Source organism: Dreissena polymorpha, chromosome 3 (genome assembly GCF_020536995.1).
Source record: "Dreissena polymorpha isolate Duluth1 chromosome 3, UMN_Dpol_1.0, whole genome shotgun sequence".
NCBI lineage: Eukaryota > Metazoa > Mollusca > Bivalvia > Myida > Dreissenidae > Dreissena > Dreissena polymorpha.
The window spans coordinates 106,231,846-106,259,453 of NC_068357.1; the positions used below are offsets into that span (position 1 = coordinate 106,231,846).

The window sequence follows — 27,608 nt, forward strand, 5'->3', positions numbered from 1 at the left end:
TGTTTACATAGTGCCTTTAGTAGTGTCCGTTCTTAGTCTTTGCCAAATGTTTACATAGTGCCTTTAGTAGTGTCAGTTCTTAGTATTTGGCAAATGTTTACATAGTGTCTTTAGCCGTGTCCGTTCTTAGTATTTGGCAAATGTTTACATAGTGTCTTTAGTAGTGTACGTTTTTAGTATTTGGCAAATGTTCACATGGTGTATTTAGTTGTGTCCTTTCTTAATCCTTGGTAAATGATAACATAGTGTCTTTTTAGTGTTCGTTCTTAGTCTTTGCCAATGTTTGCATGGTGTCTTTAGTAGTGTCCTTCCTTAATCTTTGGTAAATGTTCACAAAGTGTCTTTAGCAGTGTCCGTTCTTAGTCTTTGGCAAATGTTCATATGGTTTCTTAAGTAGTGTCCTTTCCTAATGTTCGGTAAATGCTCAAATTGTGTCTGTAGTAGTGTCCGTTCTTAGTCTTTGGCAAATGTTTACATAGTGTCTTGAGTAGTGTCCTCTCTTAATCTTTGGCAAATGTTCACACAGTGTCTTGAGTTATTCCGTTCTTAGTATTTGGCAAATGTTTACATAGTGTCTTCACTAGTGTCCTTTCTTAATCTTTGGTAAATGCTCACATAGTGTCTTTGGTAGTGTCCGTTCTGAGTCATTGGCAAATGTTCACACAGTGTCTTGAGTAGTGTCTGTTCTTAGTCTTTGGTAAATGCTCACATGGTGTTTTCAGTAGTGTCCTTTCTTAATCTTTGGTAAATGCTAACATAGTGCATTAAGTAGTGTCCGTTCTAAGTATTTGGCAAATGTCTACATAGTGCATTTAGTAGTGTCCGTTCTTAGTCTTTGCCAAATGTTTACATAGTGTCTTGAGTAGTGTCCGTTCTTAGTCTTTGCCAAATGTTTACATAGTGTCTTGAGTAGTGTCCATTCTTAGTATTTGGCAAATGTTCACATAGTGTCTTAAGTAGAGTCCTTTCTTAATCTTTGGTAAATTCTCATATAGTGTATTTTGTAGTGCCAGTTTTTAATCTTTGGTAGATGCTCACATAGTGGCTTGAGAAGTGCTCTTTCTTAATCTTTGGCATATGTTCACATAGTGTCTTAAGTAGTGTCAGTTCTTAATCTTTGGTAAATATTCACATGGTCACTTGAGTAGTGTCCGTTCTTAGTCTTTGGTAAATGCTCACACAGTGTCTTGAGTAGTGTCCTTTTTTAATCTTTGGCAAATGTTCACATAGTGTCTTGAGTAGTGTCAGTTCTTAGTATTTGGCAAATGTATACACAGTGTCTTTAGTAGTGTCCGTTCTTAGTCTTTGGCAAATGTTCACGTGGTATCTTTAGTAGTGTCCGCTCTTAGTCTTTGCCAAATGTTCACATAGTGTCTTTAGTAGTTTCCGTTCTTAGTATTTTGCAAAAATTCACATAGTGTCTTGAGTAGTGTCCGTTCTTAGTCTTTGCCAAATGTTCACATAGTTTCTTAAGTGGTGCAAGTTCTTAGTATTTGGCAAATGTTCACACAGTGTCTTTTGTAGTGTCCATTCTTAATCTTTGGTAAATGCTCACACAGTGTCTTGAGTAGTGCCCTTTTTTAATCATTGGCAAATGTTCACATGGTGTCTTGAGTAGCGTCAGTTCTTAGTATTTGGCAAGTGTTTACACAGTGTCTTTAGTAGTGTCCGTTCTTAGTCTTTGGCAAATGTTCACACAATGTCTTTAGTAGTGTCCATTCTTAGTCTTTGGCAAATGTTTACATAGTGTATTGAGTAGTGTCCGTTCTTAGTCTTTGGCAAATGTTCACACAGTGTCTTTAGCAGTGTCAGTTCTTAGTCTTTGGCAAATATTCACAGTGTCTTGAGTAGTGTCAGTTCTTAGTCTTTGGCAAATATTCACATAGTGTATTGAGTAGTGTCCGTTCTTAGTATTTGGCAAATGTTCACATAGTGTATCAAGAAGTGTCCGTTCTTAGTCTTTGGCAAATGTTCACACAGTGTCTTAAGTAGTGTCAGTTCTTAGTCTTTGGCAAATATTAACATAGTGTCTTGAGTAGTGTCAGTTCTTAGTCTTAGGAAAATGTTCATACAGTGTCTTGAGTAGTGTCAGTTCTCAGGCTTTGGCAAATGTTCACATATTGTCTTGAGTAGTGTCAGTTCTTAGTCTTTGTCAAATGATCATACAGTGTCTTGAGTGGTGTCAGATCTCAGGATTTGGCAAATGTTCACATATTGTCTTGAGTAGTGTCAGTTCTTAGTCTTTGTCAAATGTTCATACAGTGTCTTGAGTAGTGTCAGTTCTTAGTCTTTGTCAAATGTTCATACAGTGTCTTGAGTAGTGTCAGTTCTCAGGCTTTGGCAAATGTTCACATATTGTCTTGAGTAGTGTCAGGTCTTAGTCTTTGGCAAATGTTCACATAGTGTCTTTAGAAGTGTCCGTTCTTAGTCTTTGCCAAATGTTTACATAGTGCCTTTAGTAGTGTCCGTTCTTATTATTTGGCAAATGTTTACATAGTGCTTTTAGTAGTGTCCGTTTTCAGTCTTTGGCAAATGTTCACACAGTGTCTTGAGTAGTGTCACTTCTTAGTCTTTTGAAAATGTTTACATAGTGTCTTTATTAGTGTCCGTTCTTAGTCTTTGCCAAATGTTTACATAGTGCCTTTAGTAGTGTCCGTTCTTAGTCTTTGCCAAATGTTTACATAGTGCCTTTAGTAGTGTCCGTTCTTAGTATTTGGCAAATGTTTACATAGTGCCTTTAGTAGTGTCCGTTCTTAGTATTTGGCAAATGTTTACATAGTGCCTTTAGTAGTGTCCGTTCTTAGTCTTTACCAAATGTTTACATAGTGTCTTTAGTAGTGTCCGTTCTTAGTATTTGGCAAATGTTTACATAGTGCCTTTAGTAGTGTCCGTTCTTAGTATTTGGCAAATGTTTACATAGTGCCTTTAGTAGTGTCCGTTCTTAGTATTTGGCAAATGTTTACATAGTGCCTTTAGTAGTGTTCGTTCTTAGTCTTTGCCAAATGTTTACATAGTGCCTTTAGTAGTGTCCGTTCTTAGTATTTGTCAAATGTTTACATAGTGCCTTTAGTAGTGTCCGTTCTTAGTATTTGGCAAATGTTTACATAGTGCCTTTAGTAGTGTCCGTTCTTAGTATTTGGCAAATGTTTACATAGTGCCTTTAGTAGTGTCCGTTCTTAGTCTTTGCCAAATGTTTACATAGTGCCTTTAGTAGTGTCCGTTCTTAGTATTTGGCAAATGTTTACATAGTGCCTTTAGTAGTGTCCGTTCTTAGTCTTTGCCAAATGTTAACATAGTGCCTTTAGTAGTGTCAGTTCTTAGTATTTGGCAAATGTTTACATAGTGCCTTTAGTAGTGACCGTTCTTAGTATTTGGCAAATGTTTACATAGTGCCTTTAGTAGTGTCCTTTCTTAGTCTTTGGCAAATGTTTCTATAGTGCCTTTAGGAATTTCCTGTGTAGTCTTGTTTAAATGTTCTCATAGCGTTTTTTGATAAATGTACGATCTTAGTCTTTAGTCAAGGTTCACATACATTCTTTAGTAATGCTCGTTTTAAGTTTTTGGTAGATGTTCAATTTGAGTTTGTAAGAATGGTTGATCTGAATTTTTGAAAATTTTCAAATTAAGTCTGTAGGAATGCCCGATCTCAGTTTTATTTAAATGTTCCCATCCAGTCTTTAGGAATGTCCCTTCTTAGACTTCAGCAAATACATGTCTGTATTCACATTGAGTATTGAATATGTCCGTTCCTGGTATTAATATAATTTTCACATAAAGTATCTAGGAATGCCCGTTTTAAGTCTTTGAAAATGCTCAATCGAAAGAAAACTTTAAATGGCACGGATGGTTGTTTAAAGTCGTTGAAAAATGTTCGCTCTGTGGAAAAATGATCGCATCTAAAAATGCCCATGTTGGCTACCGGTCCATGGGTAATCTTTTACTCTAAGAGTTACTTTGTACAATTCGCTTTGAATCATTTGCTGTTTGTCCCCTCGTGTATTGCTTTGATGAAGAAAACTGTTGTAAGAATCCGTGTTTGTTGTCATGGAGGCTTCTTCCGGTTAAGTTTATAGATTATTAAAGCATATCAATATCGATCCTGTCAATATCTCCGATAAAATCGCGCACAACTCGGCTAATCGTCTTACAGTTTGATGGATTGTTTGTCTTGTCACGTATTGCCCGGCTATGAAATGTCTGTGGCGGATGTCCTCTGCTAAGACCCAACTTTATAAACACGGCTTTCTGCGGTCTGGGTGATAACTTTTGTGGCGATCGGCCTTGATAAAATGATAGGACTCATAAAATGTACGGGGTTTGAGGAAAGTGACACAATAACCGTAAAGACTTTGTATTGGTAATTTAATTTCACGTGATCTGTATGTCCAAACAATTCCTAAACTTAAGTATAAGAATACAGAGTACAGTTTGTATTCTTTAAATTGGAATATTCCAGAAAAAACTTTTATTTTGAGTCTAACTTGGCATTAATTGGCTCTATCCACATCATTTTTCATGTAGAACATTGTATGAGTACCTTTCAACCAGTGATATAGTTAGTGGCAATACATTAGAAGGCTGGACGTAATTTCCTTGGTTCTTTGTTTATTTTTATTATTCAGTCTAATAATGGGTTTGTCAATATGGGACCTGGTGTGCTAATGTCGAAAATAGAACCATTTGATTTGAACAGATCGAGAATATTCATTATAAAATGGTTTAAAGACAGGTAATGGCACATTTAAGGTATTTCCCCTAAAGATCGTAATGTATCACAACTAAAAAGTTACATGTTCCAAGTAATATATTTATCTGCAATTAATATCAGCAATATGTTGGTCACTTCGCAAAGAATACGATTACAAAAAAAAGGATTTGATACACGCTTTCAGTGGGACTCGAACTCAAGCCTACTAAACTCGCACACTTTAGCAAGAACAAAAATCGACAAGCATTATGCGTATTGCTGACGTATCCATCAAACGCACCGTCGTCATGCAACGCTGCTTTACCAAACTCAGAGATCGTTATTTCTTACACACACGCTGTAACCAATTACATCTTCAAGTCAAATCAAATGACATTCCTCTTGCAACGTTTGTAACAAACGTGTTCGTTTATGGCATGCTTCTGTTTGTACGAGCTGACATGGCAGATGCCTTGCGAACCGCTTTAGGATTCGTTGTTGAAGAGTTTAAATTCCGGGAAGTTCCGGAAATAGTCGCTAGAGTGGCTTCCCTAGCAAGCTCTTCAGCCGAGATAACGAAATCCGAACGGTACTTGACGACGATTGCCCTTGATATGTTGGTGGAATGTATCCTAATTGTCAGCGACAATCACCCCATTGAACAGTTTCTGTAATATCGCGCCATGTTAAAATTGTGCGAACCTGCCGCCGTTTCCAAGAAAAGTTTAGATCGTGTCAAATTACTCGTATCGGACGCATTTCGGAGCACGTGTTAGAAGAAAGATATCTCAAGCGCCACGAGCGTTGTATTTGAATTGTGTCAGTTTAATATTAATACTGGTAATAGATTATGCGTCACCTTGTGTCACTGTTACTAAGGGGTCAAACTAAACGTAATAGAATTTTAATTCAGTGACATTTTTTGGGAAGAATAGTATATAAACTAAAGAAACGTGCAAATTAAACTTTTTTCAATACCTTAATATAGATGAGCCTTGTCACCATTGTGACGTCAAAAACGAATATTATTTCTAACAAGATACTAGTATACTTTTTTAGCCAACAAACAAAATAAGCGGTGGAAAACTATCAAACAAGAGTTGCTTTTTAAATTTTAACCCATTTATGCCTAGTGGACTCTCCAATCCTTCTAAATTGGATCAATTTATTTCCAAAATTAGGGATGTCTAGTATATTTATTTCTATATTTATAATATTTCTTAAAGAAATTCCTTTTAGCAAACAGCGCAGACTCTGATGAGGCGCCGCATCATGTGGCGTCTCATTTTGGTCTTCGCTGTTTGCCAAGGCCTTTTTTTCTAAATGCTAGGCATTAATGGGTTAAACATGTATGCCCATCCCCCGACTTGCAGAAACAGTCGTCCTTGTGACCTTAACCGTTGCCCTCTTGATAATTAGGGTTCATCCTTCGTCAATACTAACCAGCATACACATTTATATGATCCTCAGAATTCTTGCAATATTATGTGGCAACAGTTTTAATATTACAAGCACATATGACCTTGACATTGGACATGATGACCTCAAACTTTACCGATGTCGTCCTTGCAGCTCATGTAACCTATAAACATGTTGGCATCCTCAAAGAGTTCGCAAAATATTGTGAGGAAACGACAGTTCCTTTAAAATTGACCTTCGCATTTTGACCTCAAAATCTAGCTTCATTATAAAACCCCATGTAACTAGATGCCAATTTAGATGAACATGAATCGAAGCGTCCTCTGAATTTAGTACAGAAAACTATTTCTTATGACTTGATATTGGAGCTGGTGATCTCTAAATCGAAATGAGTCGTGTTCTGAGAAAACTGGGCATAATGCATGTGCGTAAAGTGTCGTCACAAATTAGCCTGTGCAGTCCGCACAGGCTAATAAGGGACGACACTTTTCGCCTTAATTGGATTCTGGCTAAGAAGAGATTTCATGTAAACGAAAAATGTCATAAAAGCGGAAAGTGTCGTCCCTGATTAGCCAGTGCGGACATGCATTATGCCCAGTTTTCTCAGAACGCAACTCAAACGTATCGTATGTGTTCGTCCCTTGCAACAACTACACCAAGTTGCATGATCGCAAGTTTTTTTTCAAAATATACCGGTAATACCGAAACGAATTTCCTGTTACAAAACCTTGTTACATTGACAAGTTATCTCTAAAATTAATAGGCATTTTATCATTTAACCACTACAACAATTTACATATCCATAGGTAAAAGAATTATCAAGATAATGTGCGGAAATAGTTTATGTTTTCAATTCTCCGGGACATTGATATTTGACCTTTTAACCTTTAAGGGGCCTTTTCACAGATTTTGGCATGTATTGAAGATTGTCGTTTAATGCTTTATATTGATAAATTTAAGCATTGGATCTAAAAATCTCCAGTAAAAAATCAAGAATAGAAAAGAAAAAGAAGAAAATAAAAAAATGTAACCCTCAACAGGCTCGAACCACTGACCCTGGAGTCCTGGAGTAAAAAGTCTCCGATTTAGACCACTCGGCCACGAGTGATGTATTTTATACTTTATATAAACAATCCTCGTAGTTTCACAAAATATAACGACAACAACAAAACGCTCCAAATTATTCAATCGTTTCGCGTTGCAACGCTGTATAATTTTCAGTTTTTTAAATCGTCAAAAGATGCATACAATGGCTATTTTAGAGCATGTTCAATGTTTAATGATGTTAAATGTTCAGCATAACTTTTTCCTCACAAATACGATAACTGAAACGAAAATTTGCGAATCTGAAATAACTTTTTTTTATTTTGTCAATTTACCAAAACGTGAAAATGTCTCTTTAACCTTATAATGCGCCTTCTTTTCCTCCTAGGTAACTATTATACAAATGAACATGGCTATAGGTCCAAGCGTTCTATGGATATCACGCAGAAATAAATGGTTATCGGACCGACAGACCCGACCGACCAACGGACAAATTCAAAGCAATATATCTCCATTTCTTTGAAATGGGAGGGTGAGAGGGGCATAAAACAGCACCAACAGAAATGCAACCCTACGTGCAGCATAGTAAAAATAAATATCATTTCGAGAAAACAGAACTTGTGACATCAATTTCAATTCCCCAAATTTTATAAAACAACAATTTTTATATACAGCATTATTGTGAGGTGTAAAAGAATACACAAATCTTAAAGAATGGTTAACATTTGAACCGCGTTCTGGGAAAACATGGTAAAGTTTAGTCAAAGATTAGCCTGTGCAGTCATGTGAATAATATTTTCATTAAAAGTAGGTCTTTTTGTATATGTCTCAGACATCTTAACGTACATGCATTAAGTCCAGATTGAACAGAACGCGCCTCATCTCTTCTTCCCCTCCCCATCCGCCCCATCCCAACCCAACAGCGTCGACGTGAACATACACCCCCAACTCCGCGGAAGATGTCAGCGCCGGTAGCACGGGCGCTAAACCCGCCTAACTGACGTGTATGGAGCGTTGTTTGTGCAGGGGATTAGGGTAAGTGTCCGACTATCTCAAGTCTGTACTACTCCTGGATTACGGCATAAAACTTTAATAGGTTTGATATGATACAAGAGCATCTGTTTAATCCAGTTAAGGAACATCATGTCAATAAATAAAGAACCCAAATTAATTTATCATGTCCGCAAATACGCTGTGTATTGACATTGACTGATTTGCGATTCGCGACTAGCATTGGCCCATGTTTATCTGTGACCGAAGTTTGTACTTTTGACGAATGGCTAACACTACCACAGGGTTACGCGTGCATGGTTTCCTTTTTGTATCATGCTGTCATGGCTGATGCATTTAGGTTTGTTTGTAAGACACGAGGCTTATATAGCATTCTAAGATGCATAAAACATAATTTGTATTTTGCAACACCATCAAAATACATTATCAAACTAACACGTTTTACATGAAATGTGCTTAAAAGAAACATTATTTAAAGACCACTAACGGTAAGTCTCAGTTAACGCAAATTCTTTCGATGTATTGATGCATATTCTGTGCTAGTAGATCTATAACCAGTTGGTTATTTTCGAAAAGTAAACAAATTGTCGTGAGACATTGACCATTTGTGTTGTTTGTTTTGCTTTCGTGTACAGATCACACGCAAAAGCGTAATTTTTTAGATAGACAACGGTGACCGTAAAATGAGAACCGGACTGTGTCGAATACCACTGTACTGTGTTGCATATCCTCAGTTTATCGCTGAATTTAATAAATTCATTTATTTTATGTACAAATTAGAGCAAAGACACCAAGTACTGGTTCTAGGCCCAGGAAACGGACTCGAGAGCATTTATATAAGCCTTAGGCTTTCGATGCAATCGAGCTAAAATAAATAGGTTTAAACTAAATTAGAGCAACAGAAAAAAAATCAGAAAATAAATAAAAAATTGAATATATCGGTGGGAAAGTCGAGCGACTTGTTTTGTTAATACACACAAAACACAAAACACCATTAAAACAATGGTAACGGTCTTATTTATTCGTACAATTCGTTCTTATGTCAACTTGCATAACGGTTCCGCTGGTCAGTCGTTAAGGGTCAAACATCCGGTTCTGCTGGGAGAAGGGGTAAGGGATTACTGTCAGTTTGTTTGCACGGATGCGGGGCTGCTGGGTCAACAGGGGTCACGGGTGTGATCCCTTGTTTACTCTCTCACCTGTCTGTGTTTGCTTATCAATTATTTAAATAATTTCATAAGTGCATTATCGCGTACTCTCAAGTGCTGACCAATCTAGCTATATGCCCACTTTCTTAAATTGAAATTAAGAATTTATCGATCAAGTGATTTTAAAACGCGCATCTCTTTTATTCGATACCTATGGTACAAACAATGATCCTCGCTTTGGAATAACGCGTTAAGTGTCGTCCCAGATAAACCTGTGAGTCCGCACAGGCTTATCAGGGACAACACTTTCCTTCTAAACTGGAGTTGCGCTTAGAAGAGAAATCCTGTTTAACGAAAACGACCAAAAAGCGGTGTCGTTCCTGATAAGCTTTTACGGAATGCACATGCTAATTTGGGACGACATTTTACGCACATCCGTTAAAGGGGCCTTTTCACGTTTGGGTAAATTGACAAAATTGAAAAAAAAATTGTTTCAGATTCGCAAACTTTCGTTTGAGTTATGATATTTGTGAGAAAACAGTAATACTGAACATTTCCCATGCTCTAAAATAGCCATTATATGCATCTGTTGACGATTTAAAAACCCGAAAATTCTAAAGCGTTGCAACGCGAAACGAATTAATAATTTGGAGAGTTCTGTTGCTGTCGTTATATGTTGTGAAACTATGAAGATTTGTTATAAAAAGTATAAAATTTATCTGCCATTGTATTCGGAAGAATGGTCGAGTGGTCTAAGTGGTAGACTTTTTACTCCAGAATCCCAGGGGTCACTGGTTCGAGCCCTGCTGAGGGTGACCTTTTTTCTTTTAAAAAAATTTTATTCTTGGTTTTTTACTGGAGCTTTTTGTTACCAATGTTTACATTTATCAATTTAAAGCATTTAATGACGGACTTCAAAACATGCCAAAATCTGCGAAAAGGCCCCTTTAAGCCTCGTTTTCCCAAAGCCAGACCCATTTGTATTCATCATAATCTCTATAAATGTTTCATCCAGACTCATTTATTATTCTTTTGTATTATCTGTAGCGTTTGCAATTATGTGTAAATAACATATAAATAATGTATATTCTAAGTAAGTGGTTATATTTTATACTTAATAATTATTAACACCCAGGATGAAAACAAGCATGGAATCGAACTCTGGCGACTGATGCCAAAAACGAATATACAAAAATTACTGCGCTATATGGATGGACTCGCAGCATGTGGCGAATACTGATTTCCAAGACTTGAAGTTACGCGTTCGTGTATTCATTTCACCACCGTGGCATCACACACCAAAGTCCACTCGCAACCAAATGATGACATGTTCGAATTGCATTTATCTTCCAATCGATTGCCCCCATATAACACGCTAAGTAGCTTCCTGCAATTTTGTACCCAGCATGCCGACTATATCCGCATGTCACCCTTTGCTGTCTGCGCGCGCTATGGCCTCCGTAACAGCGGGAATCGATCACGTGACACATATCAGTGAACTGTTTATGCCACTTTTATGGCCGGGAAGTAAACAGCGGTTACCATCAGAATATCCTCTATAAAATTTATATACCGTTTTTATTGGTTAGGTAATAAATTCTGTCTAACAATTGCAGTTAGGCGAAATGAAATTGGATATGAAACATGTACTAAAGATCTTATTGTTTAATTGTTTCAAATGTATAAATGTATTTATTTATTAATTTATTTACTTATTCATTCATTCATTAATTCATCCATCCATCCATCCATCCATTAATTTATTCGTTCGTTCGTTCGATCACTCACTCACTCATTTATTCATTTATTCACTTATTCATTTATTCATTTATTCATTTATTTAATCAATGTCAACATCAACAACATCATCATCATCATCATCATCATCATCATCATCATCATCATCATCATACTCATCATCATCATCAATAACAACAATGTCGCCGACGACGACACATTCATCATCATAAACATAACATTTAATTAACCTTCAATAGAGAATTTTGTTTTGCAAATTGCGAGAATTGTGAGTAATGACGCATACACTACAAAATTGTTTAAGCTCTTATTTTTAATTTACCAACGGAACTAATCTGTTATTCCATATCCGAATAGAAACGCTAATTGTGTGAATATTCCAAATGCAAATACATCCCCGCTATTATTTTCATGTTTACCGACATTTTAGTAAATTTGAGTAGAATTAATGTAAACTACCTGTCCCACCTACTTAATATATCTAAATAACAAAATTAAACAAGCCACGGGCTTCGTTTCCATCTTCTGCAAATAAACTCCATTTTAATTTTAATAGCGGATTCGGGCGCACCATTTGTTAACACAATAATATTCCGGATTATCCGGCGCGATGTTTATCCGAAAAACAGTGATATTTATTCTACGCGAACTTCTCGAGTATTATGTTGTTCTAAACGTGGTTTGCTATTACTTAACTCTGGCTTATTGATTTTATGTCTACTAATTTGAACCCATTTAGTGATTTTTTAGCCGTGTGCGGTGATATAATATGGAATGATATATATTAATTATTAAAAACTTGGGTTCAGTTTCGAATTTTGACAACTCTTTATTTTCATTTCGAATTAGAACCATTACCGTAGCCCAGTTCGTAGTTTACATTACACATTAAGAAAGTTCCTATATGTGTTGTACGATTCGCCGAATAAGCAATTGTAATATACCATGCTAAAAATGCAAAAATTCACAAAAATCACAAAGTACTAAAAATAAAATTTCATTTTATGATAATATTTAATGAAAATTGCGTCGCTTGCAAAATAGTAATACCAAGAAAACTTTTTAGAATATATGGCATACCAAATATCAAAGAAAAGCTGAAAATCACATTGGACCATCAAAGTATCAATTATATTTCGACAATGATATATATATATATATGTCCATTTATTGGCGTTGCTGTTGTTGTTTTTGTATATGTTTCAACACATTTTGATTAATTTTGAAATTTTATCAATTAAGTAAGCAATATTTTACATTTAAAATAACAACATAGTTTCCATATAAACTGCCATTTTTTTTATAGAATCTGCCCATAGTCAGTTAAGAGGTGTCGAAAATCGCCGCTAAGCGCGTGCTGCCCGGGTGTCAATTGAATTACCTGATACAAAAACACTGACACCTGGCAGTGGTATTAGATGCACGTACATAATCGCCGTGGCCCAAATCAATGAATAACCTCGACGTAATGTCAATTGTTCCCGGATAAATTCTTCTCCAAACACATTAAAACTGGTGCGAAAAGAAAAGCGCAAATCCGGTCTTTGCAGCGCGAGAAATAGTTTTTGAAAATAATATTATCACACATTGTTGAATTATCGACTCTCAGATTACGCTTAGTTATGGACGAAGCGTCTAACAATACAAACGCTCTGTGGAAGCGATTGAAGCTATTGACGTAAAAAAGCAACCCGAGAGAGACAATAGCTGGATACATCGTGCTTATATCTGTACTTATTGATTCACTTTCTGGGTCTTTCAGTAGCTATTGTCATATAATTATCGCGTTATATCATTGCCGAAATCTTCTTGACTGTTAATAATATTAATACCCATTGAATGTGTTCTTGAAACCGCTTAGCGAGGATCAGATTTAACCGTACGGAGGACTAACTTCAAGCGTCCAGTACAATTTCAACAACCGCGAAGTGCACTCTACGAATGTTCTACACTGATTGAAGTAACGACTCAATTATGTGTCAACAGCCCTTTACATGTCTAGCATATACTACATCAATTAGCTTACACACTCACTTATGGACAGGTTTTTGGCTATTTGTTTTCATTTGCACAGTATGCATTTGCCACTTTGAAAAACATTAAATCGGCTCTATCGGTCGTTCTTAATGTTTCTAACTACATCTACCTTGCATATTCGTCCGCTTAGATTACCATTCTTTTTTAGACACGTTTGTGAAAATATATGTCTTGATTTGCACTACGGCCCACCCACCCACCCAAAGAAACACTTACACACAAAACACAACAACATGTTAATATGGAAAGTTCTAATTAAATTACCACATTGAATTCCTAAAACGTTTGCCTCCATTGTTCAGAGTTGTTTTATGTGCGTACATTTCGCCAACATGTTCGTTTATGAGCATTTTTTTATTTACAAGTTTTCGTGAACATTCGCGTTCTTTGGATTATAAATATTAAAGACACACCACGGTCGGAGGCGATAAGTTGTAAATTCTTAAACATAATTTCGTTTGGCAAAATAAAGATTTTGTTTAGATATACATTAAATCGATGTATAAGAAAATTTATAAACATCATTTCATGAAGGGAAAAATAAACAACAGTTGCTCGTAATTTCGCACACATAATATGCTCTTAATAAATTCTAAAGTGGTGTTATTGTCGTTATATTTGTATCGAAAGGATCGTTTCAATCTTCAAACTTTCGTTTATATTAAACATATGATAGCAGTGTTTTTGTTAACTAATGTTATGAATGTATAAGTTTGGTCCGCTTTTGTACAAGACAAATTTCTTTTTGTGTTTAAATAAACTCAAAATATTTACAGTGTACTTAAAGTGTTTTTTGCAAGGCAGTTTAATTCACATTTCGTTGTTTATGTGTTATTTAAGATCACTTAATAAGTAAAAAAATAACTCTTGTGATTTCATTTTTTACCCGGATTTAGATTGGGGAGGGGTTGGGACGGCCTACGCTTTCCTCCTGTTCATGAAAATTTCCAAAGTTCGACTTTTCTTTTCGATCACTTTAAGTCAGTTAACGGTATGTTATTGGTTATGTTCCTCTTCAGATTTTAAGTTGTCAAACTTCCAAACAAAAAAAGGCAGCAAAAAGACGTCTTCACAAAAGCGAAAAGAAACGCGAAAAAAAATCATGCAACTACCATACGTTTTTTGTAACAAAGTAATCGGTATATCCTACAGACGTGCAAAGTAAAATGCCTGTTGTCTTAAATATGTGTTTGTCCCAATATCACGCGTTACATGAGTTGAGCAGTATGTTTTTTGCACGGTTTGGTAATGGTTAATATTGTGTCCCCGTACCACAAAATCACGTTGCCGTGCCTGATACCTGCTTGTTTTTACATAAACCTAATTACCCGAGAATTTTTCTTCGAATTATGACGTCGGGGTTAAAACATATTCCAAATGTATTTTTTTTCTTGTGTTTTCTATCAATGTTATCCCCCATCGTGAAAATACATTCTTAACATATTTTATGCTTTTGTTTATCATAAAACGTGCTGTGCATGATTGTGACCATATTTTTTCCATGAAACACAATATTTAGTTTTAGTATTTTGAACAATAATAATACTGTTATTATACAATATAAATTTACTTAATGTTTCAAATATTTATTGCATGCACTTTATTTAGATTTTTTTTCAGAACACATATTGCTTTTCTTCTAAATTATTCCAAAATATAATTATCTTCATAAATCTCTCAAAATATAAAATAATATAAGCAAACACAATACATGACGCTATTAGTAAATGCAAATAAACGACAAATACAGAACAAATATCAGGTGTTTTTGTTATATATGATTGTCCCATATTGAATCATAAAATATTGTCGATCTCTCTTTAACTATATAAAACATATTTTGTAATTGAAAGTATGGGGCATATACGCGTGCCTTAATTAAAGTTATAAATCAATTATTCCATCAGTTAAAACAACAATTAAAAATTGTGCATGTACGTGTCAAAGAACAAGTGTAGTAACATCCCGTCGAGCGGAAATCATTAGAATTCTGTTATATGTCACACAATATTTTTGCATATCGACAATAAAATTGTCGCGATTTGCATGAAACCCGCCCTCTCCAATCAACAGGGCGGAACCAAGAGCAGAAGATTATCCGATAAACACCACGCGCATGGGCACAGCGATAAGCCCCTCCCAGTATCAATAATTTAAAAGGTACTGAAAACTATGCGACTTCAACGTGCTATTCAGATTGTTGGATTGGTTTTTGAAGTAGAGAGTACTTGTAAAGGGAAACCGAGTTAAGTGAGTGTGCTTCATAGATTGAAAGTTAAGACGTGAACTCTAAAGTGTGTCTCATGGACGTAATGTCCGTAAGTCCGAAACATAGTACGCCATTTTCAGTGACGGACATTCTGAACCCTATCGAGGAGCTACAGAACTTTTCAAACTTTAACTTCCCGTTGCGCAAAACGACGTTCGGCGACAGCGGCTTCTCCTCCCTGGGCAGCGCCTACTCGTATCGCAACCCAGGGGCTCAGGCTACCATGAACGGCATGAGCGCCGCCGCCGCCATGAGCGTTCCGGTCACCAACCCGTACCACAACTACGTGCCGCAACTGAGCCACCACGGACCGAGCTTCCCGTCTCAGTACTGCAACGGAAGTGAATACTACGGAGACTCCATGATGCGCAATTCCTCCAACTGGTACAACGCTGGCACTTCCGACCACAGGCTTACCAGTAAGTTTAATAAAGTTAACGGTTTATATATTTACATTTATTTGGGATTAACTTTAAAGAATTCTGGAATATAAGGACCAACGCGCCGTAAATATCTTTAAGAGATCCATCGACTTTTTAACTCTCGCAGAATAATCGTGCAATATATTTAATGATTCGAACAGCTCTTGTTTGTCAAACATCTAGATGGATGTGTTTTGCAATACATTTATGTGTAAACCATTTTTTTTAATATGAAAGCGCAAGTAAACGCTGTTCATAAAGTTTATCAGATTCCCTATATCTATGAAATCATATATTGTTTATGTTTGTAATCAAATATATTTCCATGAAATGTGAATCGTTACTTTGCAAAATGTAAGATTCTTTAAATATATTACCTTGATTATTGCGAATAACGTCTCGCATATCGAGATCACGCATATTTTATTCAGAGAAACAGAAAGTACTTATTCGAGAAGTACTAACAAGTATTACTATTTAAGTGTTAGTAAATGTCTACTAAGAACTAGGTGTGTAAGGAAGCAGAAATTTGTTATGTCGGGAAGTACTGAATACTTATCGAGATAAATTTGCAAAATACACATAATACATTCATTTCTAGTATTTTTGCCTTTAAGAGACTAGCTTCCATTTAACACTGCGTATATATAAAGAGATTTTTATTAATAAAAATACACGCATAAAGAAAATGTATTAACGGTATACTTAAATCATACTTATTTCGGTTTTTAAAAGCGTTTAAAACTATTAACACAAAGAATCCAAATTAGCATAAATAATATTATCAACTATTGGGTATGGTACTGCTCGTCAATCACAACTAAAACAGTTGTAAGTTACTACATGTAATATATTTTCTCAGAAAGTGCATAATATCATAGCGGACATCTGTAATAAAAATATTAAGAAATATAAACGTGTAATGAATATAATCAATGCTGCAAAGACACCGCGTATCTGTTTGATAATACGTGTATTACCGTGTATTGAATTATCTTAAGACATCCTAACAAGATAACAAATCACGTTCATATTTCATGTTTTATCAATCCAAGTAACTAATATACTCACGAGAAAGGCAACATACCTAAAATGTGTATAATATTGTGACATCAAAAACAACAATCATATACTCGAAGTTGATCAACTAGTTTCTAGTCTATGAGTATCGAAAATAGTCGCTGGAATAGATTGTTATACCTTTTATTTATATTTTAAGTTATAATAATAATAATAATAATAATAATAATAATAATAATAATAATAATAATAATAATAATAATAAAGATAATAATAATAATAATAATAATAATAATAATAATTATAGGTATAGCAATAATAATAATAATAATAATAATAATAATAATAATAATTGATAATTCTTTAACAAAGTTATATTAATGGATAAACATTGTAATTAAATTGTTCTTGTTATGTTATGTTAAATGAGAATTAATACACGGAAGCTTATTTTGGTTTCGGCCGGACGTAACAAAAAGTGCATAATTTATACACGTACTTGCAGCAAAGTGCTGCTTACAGTTATAGGCACGCTTTCGTGAACTTTTTCCGTTTAAAAGTTCTTTTCTTCCTTAACATTCGCCTCAATTCATGTAACTTTTCTCATCATGTCGATTGAAAGAGTGATATTAAATTATTTGAAATTTATTACCACCGAAATTTACAGCTCTGTCAACGTGAAAAAGGGTTAAGTCCACATTCAGTGCGCAATTTCTATCAGACCATCCCACGAAAACTTAAACAAGAAAATCTAGCATTTAAGTGCTTTTGGCTATTTGAAATCAGATAGGTCAGAGTCAATAACATTGAGATGACACATTTCGGCAGTTTTAAAAGACGTATGCATTCACAAGTCAATCGCAATTCCTCTTAATGTTTGATAATCCGAGTGCTTACTTGTTCGACAATATTTCTCACTCTATGTGCCTGTACATTTGATTTATTTTTTAAATATATTTTTTTTTCAAGTTTTTAAATGGGATGTACTGTAATAAGTTAATTTAATGTTAACACGTTAATAATTATCTATTACTACTACCACTACTTTATTCTGCCTTAATTTATTAGCATTATAACTTCGTATGTTAAGTGTATAAACTTCCATCTCTGGACCGCTGAAATCATTCAAGTTTGCTGGTGAAACATAAACATTTGTAGATGATTACAATTCCCAATTGACATTCGCCAACAAATCAATGATTGTTTACAAAATCATTTCGATAGACGATTTTTTTTCAATATAGTCGATACTTTGTTTCTTTTGATATAACTATGAAATTTATTTTATCGAAATGTTTGCCTTGTTTATATTGTTGTTTTTGTTTTGTGTGATTTTGCTAATAAACAAGAGCGCGCCAGTAAACTCGTAAATATATTTAACTAAACGAGGCAAAATAACTTAAACAACTTCAAAATATCCGTTCATTAGCAATAATAAACGGGAAATAATTCCACTGTTTTTGCCTTCATTGATCAATTTCGAAGTAAATGATAAAGAAAGAACATCATCAACAATTATAAACTATTTTTCACTTATAAACACTAGTTAGTTTCGACCTACCCGACACACTCGAAGTTCTTGTGCCGACCCTGAACCTTTTTTAAATATACATGTACATGCATTTTAGGTTGAGTTTTCCATCATTTGACTAAATTCCCTTAAATTACCACTAAGTAAGAAAGACATTATATTAACTAAAATAAACTAAAGACACAATGTTAAATAGAGATTTGGAATATTTCTGCATGTTATACCATAATGTTTATATATTGTGAATCATTTAAGAAAATTTTAAGGACTGCAAATTAATTATTGAGTCGACTTACCCACTGTTCTTTTTGTTGATTTTAATGAAAACAAACGACTCTTACATCAGATTTAACATAATAATTAATCACATCCAACTGTCTAATTGGCATATAAGCTATCTAAATGATCATGTTTTTTTAATAAATCAACTTGTCGAAAGTTGAAAATACAACTTTATAGGTACAATAAAATGTACAAATCATGTATATAAATAAGATATATGGAAATACATAAATAATAAGTCGTATTTGCGTACATTAATAATAAAAATATAATACACAAATTGGTAAGTAAAGTCATGGACAGGATAAAGAGTAACAAGCTAACACATTTTGGGCTCGCTTGCGATAAGAGACCGAGTATTTCAAGTGGAGCATCCTGCAATGGGCCCGGGTTAGAGCAGAACATCCAAAACTTGCCCGGAGTTTAGACAAGTTTACCCGATAAAGTCGGTTGCTTAATAAACAAGCCGATTTGATATGCACGATCTGTACAAATAACGCCGAAAATCTTTATCGCACGAATATGACAGTTTAAAAAAATGAGACTGGCTTACCGCGGTGTATATCTTTACTTTGTAATGTTAGTTGAAATGTTGAGTACAACTTAATGGTATCGTTGGCAGTACAACACAGTATGTTATTTAGTTTCTGTAATTGCTGTACGTACTCCCTGCACCAATATCAAGAAGACCGTTGCAAAATATTTTATTGAAAAGTTTTCATCATTAAAAGAGCCACCCAGATTTTAAAACATTTAGTATCCTAATAATAGGAATATATGGGAATCGTTTTGCGAAATTAACTCCTACATGTGCTCAGTATTCAATTAAGTGAAATTCGAATACACGCATTGGCAGCTTTTCACTCATACAGAGATAATTGCAGACTGTAACATGGCGTTAGATTCGTATTTAATGAACTTTTCATTTCTTTTGAAAATATTGAGACCTTTCAATGGCTTTACAAGGCGGAAATGTCTGCATCGATTAGTGCGATGGCATACTTTTTTTCTGCGTGATAGTGTAGAAAAGCGATTCGTAATGCCAGATCAGGATCGAAGCCCGTTCATAAATAGTTTGAATGGTGTTTTAAAATAAGTTTATGAATTTCAGAAGTCTGGAAAACAATAATTACGGAGATACTGTATAACAAATGAGAAAAGCATATATGATTTTATAAGCGAATTTTTGCCTTGGATATTTTCACTTAAGCAATGTCTTATACTAAAGTGTAAGCTGCTATTCGTCAAATTCTGTGATGATGTGTATATTTGATAAAATTTATTACAGTCACAGTGTAGATAAAAAAACGAATTTGTGAATTTGAACGTTTGGCAATAGAAGGCTTGTGTGTGTGTTTTCAAAAGTGAGGGTATTTTTAATCCACTCATGATCAGATTGCTTAGCTTTTAAAACATTTGCCGCATCGTTAGATAACTTGTTTCAATTTGAATCGATATAGATTTTGAATTATTAAAGCATTGGAAAATCGTGTACGAAAACATTATCAGAGCAAATAAGGCAAAGTGTGAAGCTTATTTTTTAACCGATTAAAGCACTGACACCTGGCGAAACAATGACCGGTGCGACCACAAGCGGCGGATAGAGAAAATCAAACAATCCCCTCGCGTAAAGGCAAAACAAGTCGGCGGCGCATTTGAACAATGGATTTGGTCATTCATTACACTAAAATAATATTTTGTCAACTTCAAATCAAATATTTTGATGTTGATTAAATGGCTGATTTGAAATCAAGTTAATAAAGAGCCCCTTGAAACTACTTGTATATAATTACATAAGACAGACTGTAAATAGTTTAGTTTGAAGTTCCATAGTTTTAAGCATCATAATGATAGTCATGACAAAATGAAGATGATAATTTATTTTGTTAATATGTATTTAATTAATAATCAATTTCAAGTAAAAAAATATTTTTTCAAACATATATATAATAGTCAGTGAAACACTGTTATGATAATAGGTTTTGAGCAATATATTTTAGATATGAAATGAGTTTGCATTTAAAATGGATTTTTTTATACAAATGTTAAATACCAATTAATTTGTAATGCACTCATTAAACACCATATCATTGAATGTTATGAAGCTATTGATAGTGCTTTTCGTTTTTAACAGTGTATATTTCGTAGAACATGGCACATTTGCTAAAATTGGCGTCTGCGTTCTTTCAGTTTCCCGCCTGATGGGCAGCCAGAGCTCGTGTGCCATGTCGCCAATGTCGTCTGGCATAAACCCGATGAGCAACATGGGCCTTTCCGGTTTCGACCAACATAAGGGTATGCAGTTCCCGCTCTCGCAGCGCCGGAAGCGCCGGATCCTCTTTTCCCAGGCGCAGGTGTACGAGCTCGAGCGGAGGTTCAAGCAGCAGAAGTACCTGTCGGCTCCCGAGCGGGAGCACTTGGCCAGCATGATAAATTTGACGCCGACTCAGGTGAAAATTTGGTTCCAGAACCACCGCTACAAGTGCAAACGACAACAGAAAGATAAGGAGAAGCTAGACACGAGCGCGAGTTCCAATGACAGTGCACATTCCCCACAATCTCAACCCAGTCAGAACTCTCCGAAGAAAGTCGCCGTGCCGGTGTTAGTCAAAGACGGTAAACCGTGTACCGGAAATGTAACCGGAAGTGGTGACGGCCATAGTTCACAAAATACGCAATCACGGGTTAGCCCCGTGTTGAACAGCACTCAGAATAGTCCTGCGCATGCGCACAATACTAGTGTAAAACAGGAGTCCCAGTCGCACCATGGTAGCTCAATGCTCACAGGTGGCGCACCTACGCATTGTTTCTCGTCGTCGTCGTCATCGTCACTCTCCTCATCCACAACAGGACTTCAGAACCCGTTAAGTTACCCGCCGCCCAGCATGAATGGCGGATCGCCGTATTTACTGAGTGGACGTACTTGGTGACAGCGCCGTTAGCGTCCGGTCTCAGTTAACGCGGTTCCGTGCGTTTATTGATGTTAGGCGATGTTTGCTTTTCCCAAGTCGGGTGCTCGTAAAACGACCGGTTTATTGTCAGTGAGCAAACCGAGCGACATATAAAACAGAGGCGGGGAGAATGTTACACGCTCACGGCAAAGGTTTTATGGTTTCTTAGTATAGAACGGATGGAAATGTGCAGTGAGATGCGCTGGATAATGTTGAAATTTAATACTGTAGACTAAACGTGGGTGCGAGTTGCTGACTACCCCGGGCGCATGTACCTACGTTGTCACATGTACTTATAGACAAAGAGAATGAATACAAGATGCCACCAAAATGCAGTAGCCAGTTTTCATGGTTGGATACAATATGCTTTAATAATTAATAATTATTATTGATAATGCTTGATTTAAATTCATACTTTCATATGATAATAAAGATTAATGTATAATGCTGCTTTCTGAAAGGAACATTAGCATATGTAATTTTACTTTAAAATAAAGATTTATCTGCAATAATATTTTCATTGTTTAAGCCATAAATGCATAATATAATTTGTGTGAGGTAACTGAACATTTTTGTCATTATTGTCCATAAAGTATTTGTACAAATTTAGACGGTGTTTAGTTTATTTACCTCAGTTTTGATGACGACAACTGGTAGTTTGAAACAAACCTTTGACGACTGTGCGTTGCGCATTTGCAAACTTTCTGGAAATATTGCAAAATCGGTATTGCAGCGAAATATTTATTTTTAATATATGTTTGTAAATTTGTATTTATATTTGTTCACGAACGTGCTGTTTAAATGGCAAAGTTATTAATCTTGTTTTTAAAGCAAATTCGTGACCATGGCTTAGATTGCAAATTAATTGTTGAAATTTGTTGTTCATGGGATATCTTACAGTGAATATAAAATTACGAATATTGATATTTGCCAAAAGTGTAAAAAGTGAAATATTATTTTATATTAAGTATGTTTGAAATGTGTTGTGAAGTCAGAAACTCTGCAAAAATTGCGTTCGAAAGAGCGTTTGTGACCTGGTACAATATGTTGTAGATATACATTTTTATGACATTTCGGACCATTTGGGTCAAATAGTGCATTCTGAATATGACAATCAAAAATAAAGTCTATTTATGAATCTATACGTGGCTGTTGTGTCTCAATTAGTTGTTATTGTCCATAGTTTAAAATATGCGTTCTTTTAAAAGAAATGAAAGAAATACATTTGAGCCGCGTTTTGTGAAAAAGGGGTTTAATGCATGTGCGTAAAATGTCGTCCCAGATTAGCCTGTGCAATCCGCATAGGCTAATCAGGGACGACACTTTCCGCTTTTACGATATTTTTCGGACTGCACACGATAATCTGAGACGACACTTTACGCACATGCATTAAAGCCCCTTTTCACAGAGCACGGCCCATTTGCAGATGTTTGGTAGTGATAAGTTGCTTGTATCATATGACGTGAGCGATCGGATTGCTGCCTACCCTACAACCGTTTTGGTATACAAGGCAAAGTTCGGGATAATAATAGTTACACCGATCATATTTGATTAATGAACGCTTTATTTACGCCGCTTTCTGTGAAAACGATGCTTATTAAATGTATCTGCAGTCCTCACAGGCAAATCAGGACATCACGTTCCGCCTTTATAGTATTTTTCATTTGAAGGAAGTCTCTTCTGGGCGAAACCCCGGTTAAGGCGAAAAGTGTCGTCCCTGATCAGCCTATGTGGACTGCCAAGGCCAACCTGGAACGAAACGTACACGTATTTAGCTCCGTTTTCCCAACGTGATTGTCTCAGACTGAGCATGTTCTATAATCGGAAATAAAGTTTACTTTTTCATATTGCATTAAAAGTGTTATTCCTACTTAAAGTTCAGTGCGCAATTTGCCAGCTAATAAATACAAAATTGTTTCTGATGTCGTTAGTTTATTATTTCAATTTGTCAATATTGACTACCAAGAATGAAAATCATTAAGATCTGAATGGCATGTTCATATGCATACTTATAAACAATAAAATGTACGCATTGTTCATGTAGAAAGTGACATGATTCATGAACAGTCAAAGACCAAACGTGTGGTTTATGGTGCTTTTATCTATTAGTTTCTATGGCATCCAACAATATTTTTTTATATTCATATAAAATGGTTTTAGATGTTTATTGCGTGTGTATACAAATGTGATACATGTTTAACTAAATTTGCAATGGTAATAGTGCACATATTACGCATTATTATGTTGAAAAGTGATGTCAAACACCTTGAGTGGGCATGGTATGTTTGTGCATTAATTGTCTACACAAAGAAATGCAGTAGTATTATTATCAACGCTATACTCGTGATAGTTTCAGAAGGTACATCTGAAATATTAATATTTAAAAAAATGTATACAATTTACACATGCAATTTTAATTGTATATGGTAAATGAAATAACGATAAAAACATTATCGATGAATTGAAAAACAAATCAAAATTCAGATTTATGTTACCATGGAAACCATATTTAAAAAATGGTGTCAGATTTCTCAAATAAAATGTTTGCATGTGTAAAATTAATTATAAAATGCAATTATAGAATAAATTATCAATAATATTGCTGTACATTGTTTTTATTAGTGTTTGTCTATGGTAATTATTTGTAAGTATATTTGTAAAATATGAGTCATTTTGTACACTGCCACATATATTTTAGGATACAACTTAGCATGTTCTCACATATGTGCCAATGATAAAGTAGTTATAGGTTGTTGAGGAGATTTTTCTTTACGACTTTTTTAAGTACACGGACAAAATCAACAAGTAATCAGTATCATCTATCTTTTCATCAGTTCTTTACTCTCTCAGTGGCCGACGGCTGGCTTTATAAAGACATTACCTGACACTAACAAACATCTTTTAAAATAGCAAAATATACTAATATAAATATACGATATTAAACTATCAGGCTGATATTATAGTAATTTAAATAAAGACAAGATAACATAATATATATTGATTCAAAGGTATTCAAATAACATGTAACAATTGTAAAATATATATCTTCAGGCAAAATATATCTTGTTCATCCTTTTTCTAAATAATACTGTACGTGTAATTTAAAAATGACTACCGGTACACATCAATGTAGAGAAAACAATATGTTGCATCATCCAAGAAAAAAAGAAGACTGCGGGCGCAAAATGTGTGACAAAAGAACATTCCAAATTGCAGATGGTCGGAATAGAGTCTTTTAGTGCCAATGTCTTGATTTACCGGTATTGCATTTTACAAAACACGGATAATTAAGATAGGGCGTAGCGATAGATCGAACCTGCTATCCCTGGGTTGTAAATCCAGTGTCTTACGCCTATTTCACCGATAAGACCCGTTCAAATAGTCCGCATATGAGCCGAGTTTTGGAAATACTGGGCTTAATGCATGTGCGCACAGTTTCATCTCAGATTAGTCAGTGCAATCCGAACAGGCTAATTAGGGACGACACTTTCCTTCTAAACCGAATTTTTATTTAGAAGATACTTCCTTCAAACAGGAAAATTCCATAAAAGCGGAGAGTGTAGTCCCTGATTAGCACGTGTGGACTGCAAATATTAATATGGGATGAGACTTAACGCACATGCATTCAGTCCAGTTTTCGCAGACCGAGGTTTAAATGCTCATAAAGGCACTCAAGCGGTAAGAAAAATATTACCGAATATCAGACGATCCATTCCTTCGGTGTTGCGCGGTCGCTTGGACCAGCTACGCCATCAGGATGTCATTACGCGACGGGGAGAGCTGATACACCTCGCCGGAAGCGGCCTACCGTGGACCGCTGCTGGGTAACTGCGGAATACGGCGCCGTTTATTGACACCTGATTTCGCGTTAACGTTGGCCGCTGATAAGAACAGCGGAACCGCCGTCGAAACCAGAAACCATTAAGTTATGGATTGTTTTTTGCGATCGATTTATATCACCTGCAAAGTTGTACCGAGATGTCTATTCATTTGATACATTTAAATCCTATAGAAGGACCCGAAGCAAAGCACTTTTTTTATTAAATGTTGTTCTGAGATTAATCTTACATGTACCATACTCCCTGAACTTAAGTATGTTTTTTTATTAATAGACTAATTATCGCTTCTTAAACATTGGGTGCAACATGATACCAAGAATACATTCTAAGCCCGTTCATAAGTCTCTCCGTTAGGACCGACCATAACAGACTGCTTAACTGAAGCCTTAAAAAATAGGATCAATACATGTGCGTAAAGTGTTGTCCCATAGCCTGTGCAGTACGCACAGGCTAATCAGGGAGAAACTTTTCGCCTTTATGGTACCGGTATTTTTAGTTTATACGAAGTATCATGTAAAATCTAGTCTAAGGAGACAGTTGCTTCCCTGATTATCATAGGCCGACTGCACAGGCTACCCTGGGACAACACTTTACGCACATGAATTAAGCCCAGTTTCACCAGAACGAGGATTCTTTTAACATTCAAGTCGGTTGGAATACTGGTTGAGTAGCATGCGATCAGATTGATTGATTGATCAGTTTAAAGATTGATTGATTGATCAGTTTATAGATTGATTGATTGATCGTATTGATCGTTAGCGATCCTAACTGCAGATTTTTGCAACAAATTTAATACATGTATACAACAGTTGGTTGGCACTCGCAAAGAAGTTGTGAAAGAAATAGTATCAAGCAAACAACGTTTCACTCTTCTGTACAAATATATCAATACATGAGAGCTGCCGTGTAATATAGCTCCTCAAATACTCTCAGCCTACACCCCTGTGATCGCTCTTGCGGTTTCATTTAAATGGAAAATAAGATATTTTTCGACAAATATTTACCTTTAATTGCATTATTACCACCTCAATTTAACCTTCAAACAATGGCGACGATTCTACTGTTTTCGATTCTCGGTGATACGTCGTTATTTCGGACTTCATAGTGGGATCTTTAAATAGAGAAAACTTCAGTACCTGTGGAGCTATGTTTGCACAAAAACACAAAACATTAGGTTTCGCAGGTGAGCAAATACTAATTTCTTGAATTCTTCGCTATTAATGGGAACGCATTGTCTTCCGGTATTTATTAGCGTTTGGGTGCAAAACGCGGCAGCGACAATGAAACATGAAAAACATTGCGGGTAGGCCCATGCTAAAAAGCGGTCCGAATAAAGGAGTCGTTCTCAGACTGGCAGCGGCGAAATTGTTTGAAATCGGATACGTTTTGATAAATGTGTTTGATGAAATATTATGCTTTGAAGTTATCGAGTGAGTATTGGTGGAAATTAAAGATGACCTCCGAGATTTTGTCTGACCATGTCACGTCTTCATCTCTTCCATACGGGACGGCGTCATATCCACATACCGGCAAGACACTCGGTCCAAAGATTGAAGATAAAACTATAGAGGATTTTAATCTTAAAGTCTCTATAGCGCTGAAAACCAACGAAAATTTCGTAAAATATTTCGTAAAATAAAGTTTACACCTAAACAATCAGTGCCATATTTTCAACGCTAGATGTGGTATGATAACATAGATTTTTGTAGATACAAAATGCTCGTTTTTATTTTTTTGTGACACAATTGAAAGGTTGCACCTTTTGATAGAGTAAAATTATATATATATATATATATATATATATATATATATATATATATATATATATATATATATATATATATATATATATATATATATATATATATATATATATATATATATATATATATATTATATTATATTTAAATTATCGCTCATCATATGTATATGACCAACAATAAGATAAAAAAATCTTTCAGACATCGCGGTGCCATATCGCATTTGTCTTGTTAGCTCTCCTGAGCACGAAGTTTTGGTATTATGATCAGTCTATTTACGGCATCAAAGTGACTGACTATATAATAGCGACCAAAACTAGGTCACTAGGTCAAATCTCGGGAAAAAAACACATTTCAACTCGAGAAGCCACATTTAAGACTCAATGTCGAGCAATGGTCAGAATATTTATACTGTATTGTCAATATCAAA

The 27,608-nt window shown here is 35.2% G+C and overlaps 1 protein-coding gene across 1 annotated transcript; it reads left to right on the forward strand.

Annotated features, from left to right (window-relative positions):
* The first annotated feature begins 15,269 nt into the window (after nt 1-15,269).
* Nucleotides 15,270-22,721, forward strand: LOC127870884 (thyroid transcription factor 1-like). Its single transcript, XM_052413465.1, has 2 exons — nt 15,270-15,792; nt 20,819-22,721. The coding sequence occupies exons 1-2, from the start codon at nt 15,408-15,410 to the stop codon at nt 21,556-21,558; spliced, it is 1,125 nt and encodes a 374-aa protein (XP_052269425.1). The 5' UTR covers nt 15,270-15,407; the 3' UTR covers nt 21,559-22,721.
* Nucleotides 22,722-27,608: the final 4,887 nt, after the last annotated feature.

Coding starts and splice junctions, on each gene's coding strand:
- LOC127870884 (XM_052413465.1), top strand. CDS start 15,408: ATGGACGTAATGTCCGTAAGTCCGAAACATAGTACGCCATTTTCAGTG. Junction 15,793..20,818: donor TTCCGACCACAGGCTTACCA/GTAAGTTTAATA, acceptor GCGTTCTTTCAG/TTTCCCGCCTGATGGGCAGC.